The sequence below is a fragment of the Corvus kubaryi genome, unplaced genomic scaffold (assembly GCF_017639235.1).
Source record: "Corvus kubaryi isolate FWS band 111438036 unplaced genomic scaffold, C.kubaryi_AGA036_p1.0 split3-37304, whole genome shotgun sequence".
Classification (NCBI taxonomy): domain Eukaryota; kingdom Metazoa; phylum Chordata; class Aves; order Passeriformes; family Corvidae; genus Corvus; species Corvus kubaryi.
The window spans coordinates 3,050,209-3,072,136 of NW_024582087.1; the positions used below are offsets into that span (position 1 = coordinate 3,050,209).

At 45.0% G+C, this 21,928-nt stretch overlaps 1 protein-coding gene across 1 annotated transcript in view; it reads left to right on the top strand.

The window, feature by feature from the left end:
- Positions 1 to 1,333: 1,333 nt before the first annotated feature.
- Positions 1,334 to 21,928, top strand: part of AGO3 (argonaute RISC catalytic component 3) — a 33,875-nt gene continuing 13,280 nt past the window's right edge. Inside the window, exons 1-17 of the mRNA XM_042015525.1 lie at positions 1,334 to 1,629; positions 8,170 to 8,341; positions 9,421 to 9,541; positions 10,074 to 10,282; positions 11,482 to 11,618; positions 13,702 to 13,836; positions 15,981 to 16,068; positions 16,199 to 16,346; positions 16,653 to 16,772; positions 17,249 to 17,371; positions 17,543 to 17,676; positions 18,102 to 18,286; positions 18,564 to 18,723; positions 19,368 to 19,458; positions 20,263 to 20,457; positions 20,793 to 20,927; positions 21,495 to 21,596. Coding sequence (XP_041871459.1) covers positions 1,611 to 1,629; positions 8,170 to 8,341; positions 9,421 to 9,541; positions 10,074 to 10,282; positions 11,482 to 11,618; positions 13,702 to 13,836; positions 15,981 to 16,068; positions 16,199 to 16,346; positions 16,653 to 16,772; positions 17,249 to 17,371; positions 17,543 to 17,676; positions 18,102 to 18,286; positions 18,564 to 18,723; positions 19,368 to 19,458; positions 20,263 to 20,457; positions 20,793 to 20,927; positions 21,495 to 21,596 — 2,274 coding nt within the window. The 5' untranslated portion in view covers positions 1,334 to 1,610. The remainder of the gene's footprint in view (positions 1,630 to 8,169; positions 8,342 to 9,420; positions 9,542 to 10,073; positions 10,283 to 11,481; positions 11,619 to 13,701; positions 13,837 to 15,980; positions 16,069 to 16,198; positions 16,347 to 16,652; positions 16,773 to 17,248; positions 17,372 to 17,542; positions 17,677 to 18,101; positions 18,287 to 18,563; positions 18,724 to 19,367; positions 19,459 to 20,262; positions 20,458 to 20,792; positions 20,928 to 21,494; positions 21,597 to 21,928) is intronic.

Consider the following 21,928-nt stretch of genomic DNA (forward strand, 5'->3'; position numbering starts at 1 on the left):
TGTGTCACTCACCTGATAACTAAATTTTTGCTTTTAAAGACTAATTCAGATAGGAGTCTTCAGGGTGGTAATTCTTAATAATGATCCTGAAATTTGGATTATGGATCTTTAACTTCTGTTGGCCCAAAATTCCAGTTCTTCAGTACCTTCCCAGTTGTTTCCCAGGGGAAGGGCCCCTCTCACTACCAGAAAAAGTGATGTTGTTTCTTCACAATGAGTAGCAGGTTCAAACCTACTTGGACAAGTCCCAATATACTGCTCTTACCAAAAAATGATCTTTTGAGGGCAAAAGAAATAGAGGTAAAGGTGTCACTGCCTGACCTAGCACTGAGCCTGTTACGTCTGTTACATTCGAATCTCTTCCCTACATGCCGATTGCTCCTTTTATCCATCTGTTTGTTTGGTGCCAGTTTGTGTAACAAATCTCTAACAAAGTGGTACTGAACATTGCTAAAAAGTCTCAAAAAATTAGAACAGGGCAGGCATAAGCTCTGAATTTATGCTGATATAGTGAATCATCGAATCATGAATCATGGAATATCCTTAAGTTGGAAGGGATCCACAAGGATCATCGAGTCCATTGCCTGGCCCTGCACAGGACACCCCAACAATCCCATCCTGTGCATCCCTGAGAGCGTTGTCAAAACACTCCCTGAGTTCTGGCAGGGTCGGGCCCGTGACCATTCCCCGGGGAGCCTGTTCAGGGCCCGAGCACCCTGTGTGTCCCGCAGCGCTGTCGCGGCCGGACACGTTCCGCGTGTTCCAGGTCCCGCAGCGCAGAGCGGGGCCAGCGTGCGGGCCGTGCGGGGGGCTCCGGGCGCTCCCATCCAGCGAGCCCATGGCCTGCGCATGGGAACACCTGGGCGTCACCGGGGCCGGGGCGCGGGGCTTCTCCTGGCGGGTTTAGTGAGGATTAAGAAAACGTCAGCTGAATTCACCGGGAACCGAGCTGGAAGCCCTCGAAGCCGCCGCACACGGCAGCTGCTGCGGCAGGGAGAGAACGCCGCAGACATAATGCGTAGTACTGAAGCACCACAACACTGCGGGGTCGGGAATAATCCCCCGGTGCTTCCGCTCTGACTCCCGATGGACTCATGCTCTGCTTTCCCGGTGTCCCAGCCCCGTCCTTCTCGCTCCGGGGCAGCCGCCGGTGCCTGCGGGGCTCCCCCCCCCCCGCGCTCCCCAGGCCCTGAGGGCCCCGCCGGCTCCCGCCGCCCTTCCCGCCTCCCCCCCCACTGTTGCCGCAGCAACCGCGCCGGCTCGCGCCCCGCCCGCTTCCGGCCGCGCTTCCCCTTCCCCCGGAAAGGAAGGGGCGCGCGGGGGAAGGGGAAGCGCGGGCGGGATTTCCGGCGTGCGGGGCGCGCGCGCGCGGCGGGGCGGGAGCGGCCGCGCGAGCCGGGGCTGCGGGGCGGCCACGCCACTTCCGCCTCCGCCGCCGCGTGAGGGGCCGGGACCGCTGGGAGCGGCACCGGGAGCACCGGGGATTCCGGGAGCGGCACCGGGAGCGGCGCCGGGAGCGGCCGAGCCGGGAGCGCGGCGGAGGAACCGCCGCCCAGCGCAGCCCCGCGCCGGCCGCCGCAGCCCCGAGCGGCTGCGCCCCAGCTCCATGAATGGAAATCGGCAGCGCAGGTGAGCGCGGGCCCGGCGGGGCCTGGCGGGGTCGGGAAACGGGCCCCCCGCCCCACCCCCGCCAACTCCCGGTGCCCGCCCCGGTGCCGCGGGGCAGCGGCCGGGCCGAGCCCACCCCGTGGGGGATCGGGCGGGAGGAGCTGAGCCCCGCGGGCAGGGCCCCGGTACCGGGCAGAGCCGGGGCCGAGCCTCTCCGTGTCCGGCTTCCCGTGCCGGAGGTGGAGGAGGAATTGTCGGTATTTCATAACCGGTGTGCCCGGCTTGCGTAACCCGCGCCGTGCCGGTGCCCGAGGGACGGACCCGCAGAGCCCGGCGGGACCGGGCAGCGCTCCTTCGAGCAGCTCCTGCCGGGCACACACCGGCTATTTGGCCCCTGTGTGTCTTCACGCTGAGTTTTAGGGCTAATTCTGGTGCCTTTGGGTGTGCTGCTTCACAATAATCATTCCGAGGTGGTTATTGCCCAGAGAGGCTGTGGCTGCCCCTGGATGCCTTGAAGTGCCCAAGGCCGGGTTGGACGGGGCTTGGAGCAACCTGGGACAGTGGAAGGTGTCCCTGCCCATGGCAGGGGGTGGCACTGGATGGCCTTTAAGGTCTCTTCCAACCCAAATCGTTCTGTGGTTCTATGAAGATCCTCTCATTTTGGCCGTTTCATCCTTTTGCTGGGAAAGCATGTGCTCAATATTTATCAACTTTGTGTTTTAAATGGATTTTGAGGGTTGGAGAAGGAAGTTCTGATGAAGTTTTTCAAGATAATTTATTCCAACTCTGGCAGAACAGCAGAGGAGGGTTGAGGGTTGGGCAGTGTTTAATCAGCAGTTCTCTGGCTGTACCTCGATGGCAAAAGGAATGTCCAAAGTCACCTGCAGTTCCATGTCTGCCACTTGAATAGGTACCACAGGTGGTGAAAATACAAGACTGAGATGGAAGGTGTCAACACAAAAAGTGCCTTCTCATCTCCATATGGAGATCCTTTTCTAACGTACTTGGAGATTTAAGGACAATAATGGATTTGGCTGGAAAAACTCCTTACCTCAGCTATTGCCTGGCTTGAGGTTGTGATGGTTGAAAATTTTTTAAGATGCAGGATTTTAGCAATCCGGTGGTATCCATATGATGCTCTCTTAAACGGTGTTAAATAAACTCTAATTATAACCTGGTGCAATTGTAGTTGTCTCCTGATAAACAGATATGCAAGAGGAACCCATAAATGGTTAAATTTTCCTTTGAAGTGAATTTACCTGTTGTTAGGCTGCAATATGTTGGGTTTTAGCAAAGCTGCTGCAGTGTTCTTCCCATGTCTGCTCTGTGATGAGGGAAGTGCAGTGTTCATGTTCCAAGCGTTGGGGTGTTGGAACAGGAGGACACAAACCATCCTTGGTGGAACAAATGAGGATTAAAGCTCTGTCATGAAAGGGAGAAGGACACTGAGATGTGCTTTGTTTTCTGTGCATGAAGGGAAAAGATGGGATAAAATAAGTAGAGTGGGGAAAAAAGATTGGTGTGTGAGTATCCCTGGAGTAAAGTGGAAGCATGTGCCAGGACATCTTGGGTGAAGCAGTGCTGTAGGTGATGTCCAGTTTGTGTGAGAGGCTTAGGCTAAGGAACCTGGGAAGTATGGCTCTCCTGGTCCATGGAATTTAAACATCACTGGAAGTGGGAGCAGGATGTGAAGGTGGCTGCTCGGGGCATGGGTTGTGGTGAAACCGAACTGCAGAACAGCAGTAAAATGTTCAGTTGGGAAAGTGAAGTGAAGGAAAAGCTGCTCTCAGCACAGATCAAATCCAGTGTCAGGCATTGTACTTCCACCAGGAGGGTGTTCAGTAAACTTCCAAAAGGCAGGGAGGTTCAAGCAACCAACAGGGGATGTTCTGTGGTGTAACCAAGTTGGATCAGTGCTGATTGTCTTCATTTCCATGTCCTACATTGTTCTTTCAAAACTCACAGCTTTTTGTGTTAAAAGTGCTAAATTGTGTTGGACTGTTTTCTTTTTAATTTCAACTTTTAATGAAGCAGTGCAGGCATCCTTAACGTTCTGTTTATTTTCCATACAAACTTTGGGCAGAGAAAATCCCCAGAAGTGGCTTTTTTCTCTCTGAGTTCAGAGTAGTGATTTGGGAGGTCCATTAAAAGTCCTGGTTTTGTGGGTGTGGTAGAACAGGGAACGGGGGTGATTCATAGTTGCCTTCAAAAGTTATTCTTCTGCGAGATACAGTGGCAGATTTCCACTGGAGTTGCTGTGGGAGTTGTTTGACTCAGAGTATGAACTTTACAAATTGTTTCATCCTCAGAGGTGAAGGTATCAAAGAGTATTTCTTGAGCTAATTTTTACCTTCCTGAGTTTGGTCTGTGGAAATACCTTCCAGGGAAAAGTCTTGCAGGGTTTGTGTGGGCTGGCACATTTTCTTCTCCCAGAGCAATTGGGTATTAACTTCACTATGTGCATATAAGCTGCTTTTTTGGGCTTAAAGCTTTTTGTATTTAGATTTTTTTTAAAGGTTCAGAAGCATTGATTGTCTTCTAAATTCTCCCAAAACACTTCACTGTGTTTCTGTAAGTCCATTAGGCCAGAATGAGTTACCACACCGGTATTTGCTTGTGCAGTTGGCAGTTACTGAGCACGGCATCAAAATGTTGGCTTTTGATGTGTTTGAATACAACTTAGCATCTGAAGCTTTGAAAAAAACCAAACCCTAAATTGAAAGGAGGAATGTTTAGAAAACATGGATTGCATTACTCATAAATAATGTAATGCCACCCAGTGAGGCCAAGTGACAGAAATGAGGCAATTCATGATTTCTGGCAGAAGGAGCTTGATCATTGAAGCTGGCATTTGAATCAAATCTTCCTATGTATTTTTTTAATCCAGAATTCAGCTATTTTTTGCTAGTGATGAGATTTTCTTAGAGCTCCACAGGCTGGGCCTCTGAGTAGAGGCCAGAGGCCCTGTGAAAGGGAATCTTTTAGTTTTCCCCTTCATGGGGAGCTCTTCCTGGTGCAGCTCCAGCCGGAGGCCAAGACCTGTTCCACAAATCTGCCTCGTCTTCCTGAGCCAGAGTGAGTTGTATTTACCTGCTCAGGCCTTGATGGTGTGTTTTGGGCTGTTCCAGCACCCATCCAGTTGGATTTAGAACTGTTGTATAAACAAAAATAAAACTACTAAATTATCTTTGTTAATAGAGTTTGGCTTTATAATGCTGAAGCCACAATGGGAAAGAAGATAATTTTTCTGAAAGCTTGGTGGGGATGGCCCTTTCTGTAAGGAAATCTGCATTTCCTATTAGCATCCTGCTGGAGATCACGATTTTGCTTCATTCTGTAAAAACGTCGTGTGTGCCAGAAGCTGCAGTTTTTCGTACAATGGTGTGTTGGAAGCATTTGCAGGTTTCTGAGCTCCTGCTCGCTGTGTTCAGGCTTTATTCCGACAGGGCTTCTCTGGTTGCTAGGTAGGTGCAGCCAGCATTTGGATGCAGGCCAGACGTGTCCGTGTGCTGGCTGGGCTGCCGAGGAATCGCCGTCCCTTTCGGCTGTTTAAGCTTGATTGGAACATCGATACTTCCATGGAAGAAAAGATCCTCACTTAGAGCTCGTTGAAACCATTAGAGTGATTTCCACAGTGGAACTGGGGGAGCTTTAAGGTCCCTCCCAAGTCAAATCATTCCATGATCTTGAGACGTGCTCCCTAGCTGCACAAAGACCTTCCAAGAATCTGTCTGAGGCACCAGTTTTAGTTCCTGTTTGTGTGTTCATTGTTCTCTGTTATAAATGCATTGAGTTTTAGCGCTGGGGACTTCGCCGAGCTGGTTTTATGAATTGAGCTCTGCTCCAGCACACTGAACAGACTTGGTTTGGGGGTTTTCCTTGGATTTTTAGGAACATCCTAGGCATATATCTGAAGGGAGCCTACAAGAAAGATTGAGAGGAACTATTTACAAGGCCTGGAGTAACAGGACACAGGAATGGCTTCCCACTGCCCCAGAGGGCAGGATTAGATGGTATATTGGGAAAAAAATCTTCTCTCTGAGGATGGTGAGGCCCTGGCACAGGTTGCCCAGAGAAGCTGTGGCTGCCCCTGGATCCCTGGAAGTGTCCAAGGCCAACTTGGACAGAGCTTGGAGGAGTCTGGGATAGTGGAAGGTGTCCCTGCCCGTGGCAGGGGGTGGAATGAGATGATCTTTAAGGTGCCTTCCAACCCAAACCATTCCATGATTTTATGGTATGTACATACCTGGTGCTGTAATGGCAGAATAGAATGGTTTCTTTAACACAGAGAAGTTTCTCCTCTAAAACTTGTGGGCAGCTGAGCAGTGCAGAGCTCCCCGGAAGCACCGAGGGGCTGCTCCATCCCCTGCGGAGGAGGCCTCACGGTGCTGCTGCTTTGAGAAAGGTTTTTGAGCCTTGACCCACTTTGTTTTTGCAACGGTTAAAGGACTTGAAGGAAAGGATCTGCCACTCGGGCATCCTGTACTCTGTAGAATAATAGTACTTCGAATATTTTTGGTCTGTGTGCTTATTTCCATGGGCTTGACACAGGACTTAGGCATGAGATTGGGTGAGTCACTGATAGATCAGCGGTGGAACCATCCCCAGAGTGTCGCTGGTTATTTGTGTTTTATTGGTGTTTGAGTCACAGCTTTGAAGCCACTGACACAAGACTTCCATAACAGAATCTGGCAAGCCAGTGTCTCTTGAAAGCAGGGTCTTCTGAGTGGGTGCTCATGTATTTGGGCACTAATGGCATACTCATGTTTTTAAGTTCATTTGTCCAAGGGAGTGGATGGTTCACACAATAATAGCAAAATAGCTGAATTTTTAAAAGTTATACCTGAACAGTGTGTAGACCTGCACTTCTGATTTGTTTATTGGTCACTTAATTCCTGTTTGCCAAAATCTGCATTCTAACTTCTTCCAGGGTGAGCTGGGTAAGCAGGACACAAGGCTGACCAAAGAACCTTTTTAAAGTTATCTTTATTTCAGCAGTTTTGTTAGTCTTTCCTACGGATAGGAACTAAATATAAACTATGGTGTGTATGTCTTCAGAATATTAAAATGAGCTGTTGACTTGTTTATGCCACTCAAATGTTTGGTAGTAACTTCTTTTTGCTTATGCTTATATTCTGCAAATATAGCTGGAGTAAATTGTAGAGCTGCTTTTACTCATGTGAGAGTATTAAAATGAAGGAAAAGTTGAAGAGAGCAGATGCTTGGAACAAGTTTTGCATAAGCAGAGTCTGTGAGCGGGTTTTAAATGATGCTTCTTGGTTTCTGTTTTGTTTTATCTTGTGGCTCCAAGCCAGCCCCACTCAGAATTTTTCAGTAGTTTTCTGGGTAGAGCCAGACAAATGTTACAGAGGAACTTGGCTTTGATGTTCACCTGTTCTCAGGACATGATTTCCTTCAAGATAATACAGGGTTTTTTACAGAAATTATGGAGATTAATCAAAAGACAAATAAAAAACATTTTTCCCAGCACTTGACATTTTAACTCTGCTATGAAGATGAGTGGGCTGGAATTGCTGCCTGCGTCACCGAGTAGGAGGAGAGGGGAGAACTTTGCACTGCCTCGTTCAAATGCTCTGTAAATCAGGACATTTGTACCACGAGTAAGTTCTTAAAACTCAGGCTACCAAGCATTTTGGGTTTGTTGTTGTTTCTTAACTGGAAAGAGGTATTTTTAAGTGGAAATACCAGTAGAAATTCTGGGAAATGGGCTATGTTTACTACTGTGTTGGTTTGTAAGGCATGAGTAATGCAAATCTGGAGTGGAGGGTTCTCACCTAAGTAATGCAAAGCAAATGAAATAGATGAGAATGGACCCAATCTGGGAAGGTATTTTAGCTGCTTTTCAAAATACCCGTCTCAGTGCAGATTTGATGTTTCTCTGAGCAGTTCTGGGTATTCTTCTCTAGCCCACAAGTAATCAGGAGTTTTACAATCCTGTGTCTTAATCTGAGTCTTTACTCTTCTGGCAAATCGGCTTTATGGGGGCAGTTAGATGGGAGGTAATGGTCTTACTCTTCATCCATTTTCAGCCAGCAAAGTTCAAGAATAATCTGTCTTCCAAGACTAAGCTGATATTGGCACTGAAATGAAGAGTTTATCTCAAATCCTGTTCATCAGTCCAGAGCTACTTCTGTATTTTTGTACTCTGCAGCCACTTGGTTATTACCAGGGTGTTCAGAAAAGACTTGTAAAACTTTCTACAATATTTTTGGGGTGGTTTTTGTTTAAGGGTTTTTTGTTTTTGTTTTGGATTTTTGGTTGGGGTTTTTTAGGAAATCTCCTACACAAAAGCTCCTGATTTTATTAATGCTGATCTCTGAAGCTCATGAGTAAGAGAACAGTCTAGATGTAGGTGGAGGCTTAAGGATTAAAAATGGGCAAGCATTTGTTTGGAATTGCATGGGCAGCATCCTGTTGGAGACAGCTGATTTCCTTTCCTCGAGTGTGCTGGCTCTGGTGCCTGCCTGGTTGTCCTGAGAGTTGGTTCAGGGAATTGTCTGTGGTGTTTATCTCCTAATCTGTGGGATTTTTCCTTCACAGGACCCGTGGGGGCACAGCCCCTGCTCATGGTGCCCAGACGTCCCGGCTATGGCACCATGGGCAAACCCATTAAACTGCTGGCCAACTGCTTCCAAGTTGAAATCCCAAAGATTGATGTCTACCTCTATGAGGTGGATATCAAACCAGATAAGTGTCCTCGGAGGGTGAACAGGTGAGAAGATACATTTGCTTTGTAAATTGTACAGATAGGCATGTTGAGTAACATCAAGAGCTGTGAAAGGGAGAATTTCTTTCCTTTTCCCCACGTCCCAGCTGGGAGGTGAAAGTGCAGCTGCTCATTCAGCTTCAAGAGGAAGTCAATATTTATCATCTTCCTGAAGTACTTTGGGTTAATATTGCCTGACCAGGACATGGTGCCTGGAAGCTGCTGCTGTGGGGAAGGCTGCTTTGCATGTGCTGAAGGAAAGTGTTTCCATTCTGTAGGATAAGGGAACTGTGGTGTGTCAGGTGAGATGCAGTTGTGCCACTGAAACCCCAAGACTGCCCAAAGAATTCAGATCCCAACAGCCTGTTACAGTTGGAGGTGTTCCAAAAGTCTCTTTCTAACTACTACTCGCATCAAGAAGCATTTTTGTATAAGCTGAAAATTTCATGATGGTTTTTCAAGTGTAATTTCAGTGCTTGTGTCAGGTTAATCTTTATTGCCATCAATTTATAATAAAGCAAGGGAGATGAATCTGTAATTGTGTGCAAATTGGATCAGGCTTTTACATGATTTTGTAAAAACTCAGGTTATTAAGGACTTAACAACCAAGTCTTTTTTGTTAGGGCATTTCATGTTTATAACAAGTGTAGGCAGAATTCAAAACTCTCATCGACCATGGAGCAGATAAACATTACTGCAGACAGTACTGGCAGAGCTTCCAGTTGGGGGTTTGTGCTGTTTTTCACAATACCACTTTGTGGGTTTTTTCCAAGGTAACAGTCTCCTTGTTTTCCATAATACAGATAATGCAAAGGCCTTGGTAATTTCTAGGAGTTTATGAAATTATTTCAGTACCAATATTTCCCAGTATTTGAGCGTTTGCATTGATTCTCGTTTTATTCTGTAGTGTTTATTTATTTAGTTGAAGTATGTGAAGCACCTTTTGGAGGAATAGCAGTGGGTGTTTATAATTCACTCAAGTATTGTTTATTGCAACTACTTCAGCAAAACAGTGGGGAGTGGGACCCAGCTCAGGTCTGATCCTTCTTCAGAAACATCTTCAGTGTAAATATTCCCCCTTCCAGGGACGTGGTGGACTCTATGGTGCAGCATTTTAAAGTGACAATATTTGGGGACCGTAGACCAGTTTATGATGGGAAAAGAAGCCTCTATACAGCCAATCCACTTCCTGTGGCCACTACTGGGGTAAGATAACTGAGAAGACATTGTGTTGGTAGCAGCTTCATAGGAGAGGAAAAAAACCAACTTTAAATATTGCTGATTTCAGAAAAGCTGGAAGTATCTGTACTGAAACTGAGTCCTTCTGGTATATTTCCTGCAAATTCTAGTGTATGTAAATGTTCATGTAATAGTTGCATTCAGAACTTCCTGTAGAATTTAGTAGCTGCTTTCTACAGGTAAATCTATTAAAACATTTCATTTTATAGACTGTAATACATGGTTTTATGATGAATAAAGAAACAAACCAAAGTTTTTCTAGAATGTATTGCTTTCTGATTTGAAGTGATAAAAAGTTATATGATCCTCTGCTGCTTGGTCAGGGCCCAGTTCTCTTCATTTTGTGCATTTGGTAATGTACTTTCATCAAATGTGCTGTGTCTTCAATATCAGAGTTTTTGAGTCTCTGACCCAGTTACGGGAAGGAGTGGAGTCTCAAGGCTACCAGACTCCAGGTTAAACAGCTGCTTTTTATTTCTCTCTTTTCTCCCCTGCCCAGGTGGATTTGGATGTGACACTACCCGGAGAAGGTGGAAAAGATCGTCCCTTCAAAGTGTCAATAAAGTTTGTTTCTCGGGTGAGCTGGCACTTGCTGCATGAAGTTTTGACAGGAAGAACCTTGCCTGAGCCTCTGGAACTAGACAAACCTATCAGCACTAACCCTGTTCATGCTGTCGATGTGGTGCTACGACACCTCCCCTCCATGAAGTAGGTTCACTGTCTTCCTGCAGTCTGTCTTTACCTGAAGTATCCCCACTGGGAGACCTTCATCCCCATTTTTTCACAGGTGAAAGGAGAAACTGCTCATTCCCCTCTGCAGCTCAGCTGGTGAGCTGAATGGGGAGCTTGTAGCCAGTCTTGTACAAGTGTTTCTGTAGGCCGAGCAGGTGATGTGTGTGTTGGAAAAGATCAAGAAACAGCAGACATTTATAATAGGCCTTAATTGAAATGCTGAGAGGTTCCAGTGGGCTGTAGCACTGCTGTCCTGGTTCTGCTCAGCTTGAGCCAAGTGATGGCAGTGCCTGTGAAAAGCACGAGTCTCTTTAATCCATCGATACACTGTCACCAGTGCATGCTTCTCATGTCTGAAATACATGGCTGGGACCAGACACCTGTCCTAACAAAGTCTCATATTTATTATTTTGTCTCAGAACCCTGAAATTTAGAGGAGGCCAATTTCACTTGATTTGGTTAATGAAAGTTACTTTTGAAGTTTGCTGGCTTTATGCAGCAGGATGGCTTTGCTCTGATGGGTTTCACTGGGTGTAACTTACTCCTAAAAAAAGTGGCCTGTGGTTTTGTGGAAGCCAGTGTTCCTCAGCTTCCCTGGATCTGAAGATGTTAACCTCTGTACTAATGCCTGTGCATTACAAGACAGGAGGTGTGGAGGCTCAGGAGCAGCTGTTTTCTACCTGTGAGAGAAACATTATTTCCTCTAGTTCTTTGTTTCCCCCATAGTTTTTGCTTCTCTCAATGTATCTTGTATTCAAAAGTTCCCTATGAAATAGGAAAAATGGTATTTGAGGGTCAGGCCAGTATAGACAAGGCAGTTGTACAGACTCTTCTCTGATGGAGATTTCACTTTCTTGAAGCAGAAGATCAGGAAGAGTAAGTTAACTTAGCTCTTGATTTGTTGTAAAAACTGAAACTGGTTTGCATTGCTAAAAATAGTAAATGTTTTGTCTAAATTTAAAAGCACTGCAATAGGAACAGAAGCATTCAGAGTATTTTGTTTAAACTTGCTTCTTGGCACAGATTGCTGGAGCACAAAATTAAAAAAAAATAATACTTTGTGTTATTGTAGTGGTTATCAAACCATGCTAAACCATGACATTCATAATCTTTGTTACTTGAATTTTATGTTTGGAAAGCAAGAACATAAATATGTGGCCACCTGTTTTTACCAGGTACACCCCTGTGGGCCGCTCCTTCTTCTCAGCTCCAGAAGGCTATGACCACCCCCTGGGAGGGGGCAGGGAGGTCTGGTTTGGGTTCCATCAGTCGGTCCGTCCTGCCATGTGGAAAATGATGCTCAACATCGATGGTAAGTGGAGATTCGGGGCTGAGATTCAGACCAGATGTGTATGACAAAGGCTACCTAGAAATTCTAGTCCTTTTTCTTTGCATTTGTCATCATGTCAATGTTTGAGCAGATACTGAGGTACCATATAAAAGCCAATATCTCTGCATAAGAAGGAATTGCACAGGGCTTGTTTTCCTAAACTTCAGTGTTGGTACATCCCCAGTGACAGAGGCAGGTTGCCTACGCTGTGTCTCTGTGCAGCTGTACACAGTGAGTGGTGCTCAGTACTTCCAAGAAAACTCTGTAAAACATACCCCAAACACTTCTCTGAATAGGGCTGATTGGGATGGGCTTTCTTATGCAAAAGCATGAGCTCTGCAGCACTGTATTGTCGCAGATGAATGGATCTGAGATCGACTGGTGCCTGTGTCAGACTCCCGCGTCCTGTGAGCACTCGACTATTTAGTTACTGAACACTCATTGAAAAGTGTCAGTGGTGGAGGTGCAGGTGCTGCCTGAGGTTTTCTCTAATTTACATTCAGTTCTCACTGTCTTTGAAATGCTTTACAAACCCAAGGTAAATTGTCTTGCTCTACACTGAGCACTCCAAGTCAGGTTGTGCTTAGCATCTGTCTTGGAGCATAATAAAATATTGCGGATGTTGAGCTGTCTTGCTGAAAATTTGCAAGTCCACGTGTTCTGGTTTACGTAAATTGTGGGTGATTCTCGTGTGACTGAAGTCACACGCTTTATTCTTGTAAAACAGCAGCTGTGGTTTGAAAAACGAGCATTAACAATCTTAACCTGTCCCAGAAAGAACCAGTGCTGGTATCTATATGCAAGGTACTGAGAGAGCTGCAGTTCAGGTAGGAGAAGAGGATGAATTTACACCAATTGATGATGTACTGTGCTGTTACTTCGTGAGGCAAATTTTTCTTACCAGCATTAGCAAGGGTAGTAGTAACTCTTGGAGTAGAAATTTTTCAGTCCTTCCTATGAATGAGAAATTTTAAGCCCTTTGTAAGTGGTGGTTCACGGAGTTGTTGCTCTGTTTCCTGATTGAAGGCTGTGAAATTGCCTTCAGATCCCATCACTGGAGGTTTTTCAGTTGTTTAGTTGGGTGAGGTTCTCCTTGAAAGTGTTGCTGTGGGAGGCAACCCACACGCTGCCAGGGTGGGGAGTGTGAGGATTTGGGGTCACTCAGAAAGCCGGAGCAATGTCAGGCATCCGGAGGTGTTGGCTGATGCATCATGTGAGGTTGTGGGCTGCTCAAGTGACACATGTCTGAAGAATGTTGGGCTGTATGAGCACAGGTGTGTGGCAGGTTTGGTACGTGAGATGCGGAAAACTGATAAATGCTTGTTGAGTATTTCTTTTCTGTTGTTGCCATTCAAAGTTTTAAACATAGGACAGTTCATGTCTGAGCTCTGTCTAGTCCCACCTCACCTTTCCTGCCAAAGGTGTTGTTTCATTTGCTTATAATTTTGTCAAGAAGATGATTTATGACCTTCCTTCCATGCAATAAGTCAGCTGTCCTGTTTAAAACCAGTATATTGTCACTTAAAGTGATTGTGTCGTTAGCATGTGGGGAGGGTAGGAGATTTGAATAGATCAAGGGTTGCAGTCCCCACTACACCAACACAATTTGTGCATAGTCAAAATAGTGCTCATGTCTACACCAGATATTGTTTCAGTAATTGAGCAGATTGTGTAATTGAAAAAATTATATTGCATGTTGAATAATGTTAGCTTTTAATATTCAAAAGTCTGCAGTAGAGAGGTATTAATCCTGTGTCTGCAGCTCCATACAGAGGTGAAAGAGAATTGCAGCTCTCTAGAAATAAATGTTCTCTGGGGAAAAACCTCTTCAAACCCCTGAAATTCCAAGTAGTAGCAGGATGACTGTATTGGAGTGTCACTCCACAGATGTGTCACTGTGGACCTTCTGCTGGCTTTTTGGTATTTTACTCTTGCAGAGCTTGCTGTTCTATTTCTAAATGTGCTTGAGGTTTACGTGGAATCCTAAGAAACAATGATGTGAGCTCACAGTGCTTCACAACACCTTGACTGGGGTTTTTTACACTTAATAATTTGCTCTTTGTAGTTTCTGCCACTGCCTTCTACAAAGCACAACCTGTAATTCAGTTCATGTGTGAAGTCCTTGACATTCATAATATTGATGAACAACCAAGACCTCTGACTGATTCTCATCGGGTAAAATTCACCAAAGAGATAAAGGGTGAGTAGAAATGGGTCTGTTTTGTCCCAGGTTACTCAATTAAGTTAATTCTAAGGGAATTGTTTTAACTGGAAGCCTGGTTAACATGCATCAGAAGGGCCTGGAACTGCCAAGAGAATTTTAGTATCCATGTGTGTAGCTCTAATCCTGAGAGAAACAATGCGGCTCTGCGGAAATGGGAGCTGAAAAACATTCCCAGTGGCTTAGAGGGAAAGAGGGAGCACGTTGTTCATTGCCTGGGCAGAGGTAAGTGGCTGGTGCCAACCTCTGCTGGCCCAGGGTCCCTGAGGCCACCTGGCATTGTGTGTGGGCTCCTGCTGTTTAAATGCTGTGGCAAAGTGAGCACTGATTTCAAGGCTAACATTGATTCTTTGGAAGAGTGTTGTTACAGTGAATTCTAATAACTGATTGCCTTGTGGAAAAACAAGTACCACTTGCAGCTGAAGGCCAAATTCCATTCCAAAGGAATTGCATAAGCTGCTGGTTTGAGTGGTTTCACTCCATATATGCTACTTGGGTTTGTATTTTCCCATATCCTCCATTCCTGTGTAATTTGCAGAGAGAAAAGCCTTGAAGGAGCTCAGCTCTTAAACACTCGATGCAAGATTAGACACTACTGAAATACTGGGCAGCTAAAAAGTAAATTTGAACTATAGTCATAAAGGGATATGCTCACAGAACAGTCATGACTGAAAAAAAGACTTACAGGAATTATTTTGTGCTAGTCCTAGCATGCCCCCTTTTACATCTGCCTGTCTATCTTCATTCTGTAGGGCAGGTGACTGGAGACTGAGAAACTGCCTCTGCTTGATCTCAGGTGCCTCAGAGGCTCTGTTACCATAGTCAGAAAATACTGAAAGTTACCCCTTTGCTGCTGTAGGGTGTGGGAACTCCAGCCAGGATGTGACCCCGTACAGCAAAACAAGCCGTGCATTAGAGCTGGCTGTGTGCGAGCAGCACTGGGGGAGGGCACTGCCTTGGTAGTGTCACAGCAGAGTAATGACAGAGCAGGGAATGAGTTCCAGATATCTCTGTGTTCATCAGCCCTTGTCTGTGGTCACAGTGCCCCATAGTTTCTCTTCTCTATTTTCTCTTAATGCCGTGTCAGGGCAGTGGTGGTTTATTTTTGACTGTGCCATCCTCTGAGTTCTTCATGCAATTAGTGTTGTCAGGGAGCAAGGAGGTACAGTCAGTGCTTCTTTGTGGTGTCTGTGTCCGCAGTAAACTAAACACAGTCTGGTGTCTGGTACCTGGGGACCTGATTTTGGATGGGTGTTCAGTCAGTGGTCCCCAATCCACATGAGCCTCAGCAAGATGAGCCATCCAACTGGTCTCTCAAGGGCCTTTACTTCTAGACTTCACTAATACTAGACTTTACTACTGTAGGTGAATCCTTTGAGTACCCAGGCTCTGTTTTTAGCTGTATTCTGTCCCGTGGGGCTGGGGAAAGACAGCAGTGTGTGAATGCTGTGCAGCCCTCGTGTGATAAGCTCAGTGCTCCCAGCAGATGTTGAGGCTGCTCTGTGTGAACAGCACAGTGTGTGCACAGTCACAGCAACAGCCCCCAGAGCCTCTTGGAGCTGCCACTGTCATGATTATCGTGGGCAGAGATAAGTCTGGAGAGGCTCTGGTGTGTAGGCTGTGTGCTTTGAGACGAGATGCTCAAAATGCAAAGTTAAACTTGGTCAGTGAAATTAAAGAAAATTACAGGCTGAATGTGGACACAAAGCTGGGGGGAAAGACGATAAAGTAGAAACCTGTTTTTGTCTTTTTAATTTCAGTTACATTGGAACTGATAGTTTGGAGAGATGTACAAGATTAAGGATGAGAACAAGTGGATATGGTGAAAACAGCTCTCTGAGTTCAGTCAATGCTTTTTAAATGAAACTGCTACAGGAAATTCAGAAGACACTGAATATTCTAAATATTCTAAAATATTCTAAATATTTCTTTCTGAGGATAGTAATCAGGATTAGTCAGAACTCAAATTATAATGAAAGTAAAAATGTATAGAGAGTAATAATTTCTTATGTTTGTGCTATTTGATGCTGACCCCAAAGCTGTTATGCTCATTTGAAACCTTGTGTCTCCTGTGTACATTTTTGTGTAGTTATGGCATCAGTTTTTTTGATGCTTTTATGCAGGTCTAAAGGTAGAAGTGACTCACTGTGGGACAATGAGAAGGAAGTACCGTGTCTGTAACGTAACGAGACGGCCTGCAAGTCATCAAACGTAAGAGGCTTTTTGTCAGAGCATGAAATGTGTGATAGTTTCACACTGAGTAACAGGACCTGATATTTCATTAATTTTGGGATGATGGTATTTGACAACTAATATTTTACTAAAATGTCTGTCTTTTCAGCTTTCCTTTACAACTAGAAAATGGCCAGACTGTGGAGAGGACAGTAGCACAGTATTTCAGAGAGAAATACAACCTCCAGCTGAAATACCCTCACCTTCCTTGTCTGCAAGTAGGACAGGAACAAAAACACACCTACCTGCCTTTAGAAGTAAGAGCCTTACTCTAATAGATCAGCTGGGTTTGGGTGGGTTCTATCAGTTTGCAAAACATTAAGAATCGATGCTCTTTGCAATACAAGTGTGTTTACAGGTTTACATGTTCATCACTCTTGAATTTTCCTAAAGACTGTCTGCAACCCAAAGGGCTTTAAAGTTTAGAACTATGAGAAAGAACAGGCAGTTGCTTAAACATGCTGGGGTTGTGGTTTATAGTGACAGCATAGTATTGTGTGTGTACAGTGTGGTGCAATCTGAGTGCTTCTGGTGTGAGTTAATGCTTCTGGTTTCCCCTGCAGGTGTGTAACATCGTGGCTGGCCAGAGGTGCATCAAGAAGCTGACAGACAATCAGACATCGACCATGATAAAAGCAACAGCCAGGTCTGCCCCAGACAGGCAGGAGGAGATCAGCAGACTGGTGAGTGCCCCACTCCCAGCTCGGTGGGACACTGCTCAGAGTGACACTGGGCTGGATTACATCCATGCAAAACTTCCTAGTCTTTTCATTCCTCCTCGTTCTTTAACTTAACAGATTTTAACGACTTTTTTTAATAGGATTTATTTAAAATGGCCTGCAACAATAGCTTGAGTCTAGTACAGGCTCTTGCATTCTCATCTCTACGCTTAATTTACTGTGAGGAAACAAAATGGTTTTGAATGAACAAACTGAAAATGAGCACTTGGGTAACGAAGGGAGCAGAAACCATCTCATCCAATATATCTCATGGCAGTAATTGTTTTCACTGGGGATGGGTTGATAGTATTGAGCAATTAAATCTGAGCCTTTTTCAATGAAATTGCTATAAGAACACTTCTGCAATGTTCCTGTTAGCCTATTGTTTGTTATATGGGTTATAATCAGATACTTCTGTAACATGGAAAAATCTCTCCTAGGTGAGAAGCGCAAATTATGATGCAGATCCATTTGTCCAAGAGTTCCAGTTCAAAGTGAGGGATGAGATGGCCCATGTGACGGGGCGCGTGCTCCCAGCCCCGATGCTGCAGTACGGAGGACGGGTGAGGCTTTGGCTTTTCCTCTGGTTTCCATTTTGAGGAGAGATTTCATGTACACCTTGACTCTTCAGGGATCAGACTTTGAATAATAAACTCTTGTTATCATGAAACTGCAAATAGCACTAGCTGCTTCTTTTTCAGTCACTTGAGTGTCTGTTGCTTTTGTTTCCCCAGAATCGAACCGTGGCAACACCAAGTCACGGTGTGTGGGACATGCGAGGGAAACAGTTCCACACTGGGGTGGAGATCAAGATGTGGGCCATAGCTTGCTTTGCAACACAGAGACAGTGCAGAGAAGAAATTCTGAAGTAAGGCATGTCGTGGTTCAGCCTTTGGACTGTTCTCTTAATGGAGTGAAACATGAATTTAGGATTACAATGAGCATTTTACCTGAGTTTAATGTGAGATGTTAGGGAGAGAATCCAGGCTGGTTTGCTTCTGTGCTGGAAGCTACAGTCAAAACACTGTACTGGGTACACTGTGGGGTGTTTCTCCTGTGACATCACTGTATTTAGTCCCTTCTGGCATCTTGAACAAAGTATTGAAGGTGTCTAGACTATTTTTTAGCCCATGTGGTGTTTCACAGCTTTACAGCCTGCACATAATAAAAGTTTTTTAAATGCTGCTTTAGAAGCTATTTAGAATCATTCTCCTTTGATGGTCCTGTCCCTTTGTGCTTTGGTTATTGTGTACTGTTGCTACTGCAAAAATCATAAAATTTCCTCATCTTCAGGGGTTTCACAGACCAGCTGCGCAAGATCTCCAAGGACGCCGGGATGCCGATCCAGGGCCAGCCCTGCTTCTGCAAGTACGCCCAGGGTGCAGACAGCGTGGAGCCCATGTTCCGACACCTCAAGAACACCTATTCAGGGCTTCAGCTCATCATTGTCATCCTGCCAGGGAAGACACCTGTGTATGGTAAGGGCACACCTCTGTCTTTACCTGCTCGGTCAGGTATCATTTAGAGAAATCTGTTGCCTGGCATATTTTAAAAATTACTCAGAACCATCCTTTAGGCATTAGAAACCGCTGTTTGTGTCTGAAGATAACTTGGAAGCAGGTCCGAGTATGCAGATAAGTTAGAAGTTACTGCAGAGTATGTACACTGAAATACTGTGACTTATCCAAGGTCAAAATGCAGCAGTAACTGCAAATGGACTCAAGTTGTCTCCTTGTTGTCTCCTTTGCTTCCCAGCGGAGGTGAAGCGTGTGGGGGATACACTGTTAGGAATGGCCACACAGTGTGTTCAGGTCAAGAACGTCATTAAAACATCTCCACAGACCCTCTCAAATCTGTGCCTGAAGATTAATGTTAAACTAGGAGGAATCAACAACATCCTTGTACCTCATCAACGGTAAGACTCTGGAGACTGCATTGGGTTTTCTTTTAACAGATGTGGTTACGTTTGCTACTTAGCACCCAAAATTTAAACGCGGCCAAGTTTTAAGTTAAAATATTCTGATACTAGTACAGGATGTTTGAGGTAGAATTAAGTTCCTTCGAGCACAGGCTCAGAGTGGTGGTTGGACTGTGCATTAGATCTTCAGCCAAGATTCTTGTCAAATGTTTGATCAGTATCAAAGTTGAAATATGGGACAGTGGTGTGGGGAAGAATATTTTAAAGGCAGTGTAAGACCATCCTGCTGCTCAAGTCCTGGAGAACAGTATAATGTGTATGCTGGTGCTGTAGTTCAGTGGTGCTTGGGGGATCCCCAGGCTCACATCGGAGCTCTGAAGCTTCCAGCTGTGCCATTCCACTGGAGCCCCGGGGCTGCTCCCCACCAGAATCATGCCCCACTTCTGGCAGTGTGTTTGCAGCATGTTTTGGACTCTGCTGGGGAGGGTTCCAAGTTCACCTCTTGCTCACAAAGATCCCATTGTTGAGCCTTGGCCCGGGTACCTGATAAGGCTGAGACAGAAACAACCCCCACGGTGAGCGATGACCTTGTGGCAGCTCTTCAGCTATGAGTGTGACTTAGCACTTTTTTCTTTTTGAAGACCTTCTGTGTTCCAGCAGCCAGTGATCTTTTTGGGAGCTGATGTCACTCACCCTCCAGCTGGAGATGGAAAGAAGCCTTCCATTGCTGCTGTAAGTTTTATTAAATTTACATGGGTTTTTTTTCATCTTGGGTAAATGTTAGAATAGTAAATGCAACTCATGGACTATGTCTGTATCAAGTATCTTTTGGGGCTTATGCCCGTTCTTTGTACACGTTCCAAATGATATTAAAAATCACGTATTTAAAAGAAAAAATCTGCTTGATACTTCAGACTGGTTTCTTAGCTCTTCAATTTTTAAATGAAGGTAAAATGGCATTGTTAAATAATATATTTCTGCAGAAATATTCTCCAGGAAATAACACAGCTTGGTGATGTTAGCCAATAACACTTTTTTGTCTTTTTAAAGGAGAAAAGTGTAATTATAGGCCTGGTTTGGCAGAAATGTTTTTGATATTTCTTACCGTTTGTGTTGGTACAGTCCAGGAACGCAAGGTGGTCGTTGGAGGCTTGGTCAGTCCTCTCCTACTTCTTCCCCTTGGTATTTCAGTTGATCATTGATTGTAGTTATGGAAACTGCATCTGTGTTTAAAACAACTAAGGGAAGCTGAGGTTTTTGTCTGTGTAAAAGGTGAGAAAACATCACAGAAAAATATCTGTCTGGGTTATAAAACTGTGCCTTAGTGAGAAGCCAAATTCTGCAGGTGCATTTCAGGATGCTTCTCAGGGGGCAAAAGGTGTTAAACCTGTACCAAGTACGAGTTCCTGTTGAAAGTGTTACTCTGGTTGTTGTTTAGCACAAGCATCTTGTACTTGCCACTCTTGGCTTTTTTGCTTTTAATTGTTTTGGTATAGATTTGAGCTTGAAGCCTTCCCTGCTGCACTCTCCCCCCAGGTTGTAGGCAGCATGGATGCTCATCCCAGCCGGTACTGTGCCACGGTGAGGGTCCAGCGGCCCCGGCAGGAGATCATCCAGGACCTGGCCTCCATGGTCAGGGAGCTGCTCATCCAGTTCTACAAATCAACACGGTTCAAGCCCACTCGTATCATCTTCTACAGGGACGGGGTCTCTGAGGGACAGTTCCGACAGGTTGGTTCAGTTGTGAGTTTCTTGAAAGGTTCTGTTACTCCGTAATAGCCCAGGTCTTGTTTAGTACTGTTTGAATTGCTTACATTTACACAAAATAATTGAGACTTTTGAGGAGAGAATTTCTTAATCTTGTTGGGTAACAAGAGTTGCAGCTGCTTTCCTGTCTGGGAAGGAGAAGTCTTCAAATTTGGGAAACCACGTATCTCTAACTACTTTCTAAGATTACGAGTTGCATGCCAAAGTTGTGCCTACTGTTAACTACACCAAGTTAGTAGGTCTTGTGTGTAGAACACAATGGAAGGAAAACCTAAACTCCTCTGTTCTTGTGCTTGTAGGTTTTGTATTATGAGCTGCTGGCCATTAGAGAAGCCTGCATCAGTTTGGAGAAGGATTACCAGCCTGGAATAACCTACATTGTGGTGCAGAAGCGACATCATACGCGGCTGTTCTGTGCTGACAGAACAGAAAGGGTAATCACTGCCCTCTGAGGAGCCTTTTGGGAAAGCTTCGTGTCGATCTTTTAGGCTGCTGGAGAAAATATTAGCGTGGGCTTCTGTCCATCTGGTTGTCTGTGCATGCAGGGAAGTGTTGATTTGATAAAATGGTGCCACAAATTGAAAAATCATTGGCCTTAAGTATGTTAAAAACCCCCACAACATCACATTGGAGCTGAAGTCCATGTGACTACTCAGGACCAATCTCCAGCAGCTGTAATAGAAGAAAGTACAAAATGGTGGAACCTTTTTTCTGAGTCCAAACCAAACGGGAGCTGGCAGTTCTAAATACAAATGTCTGTGCAGCTCTTCAGTCTGAGCTGGAAAGTTCTGATGTGCTGGAGGTGCAGTGTTGTGTAAGGTGCTGGAGAGCCTTCCAGTGTCCTTGTCAAACCTCCAAGGCTGATGTAGTGGCACATTCCAAACAGTCCTGTGGCACTTCATGTGCCGAAACCTTGCCAGTGGTGAATAGAAACTTGTATTTTTCATTACAGTTGAGCTGTATAAACAGCTGAGGCCACACTTAACAAACCTCTTCTCTAGGTTGGACGAAGTGGCAATATTCCAGCTGGGACAACTGTAGATACTGACATTACACACCCCTACGAGTTTGATTTTTACCTCTGTAGCCATGCTGGAATACAGGTACGGTTACTTTGTGTAAGTAAATGTGAATTTAGAACATGTTTTTTTTCTCCTTTTTGTGACACCTGTTTACAAATAGTTATTTAGGCAGGAAATGTTCTTTTAGCTCAGTTTTATCTGAGATAAAACATTATTGTGGGACCTAGAGTATGATTTGCTTAAGAGGTGGTCTCTGCAGCACCTTTGAACTTGCACTGATGGTAAGTGATGCTTTTTAAAGTTTATATTGAAGAGTTCACTTTATTTTGTAGCATTGTTATTTCTGAAAAAAAAAAAATCTTTCTACTTGTGTCAGGCTATTGCTTAAAATGTAAAGAAAAAATTTGCTCTTC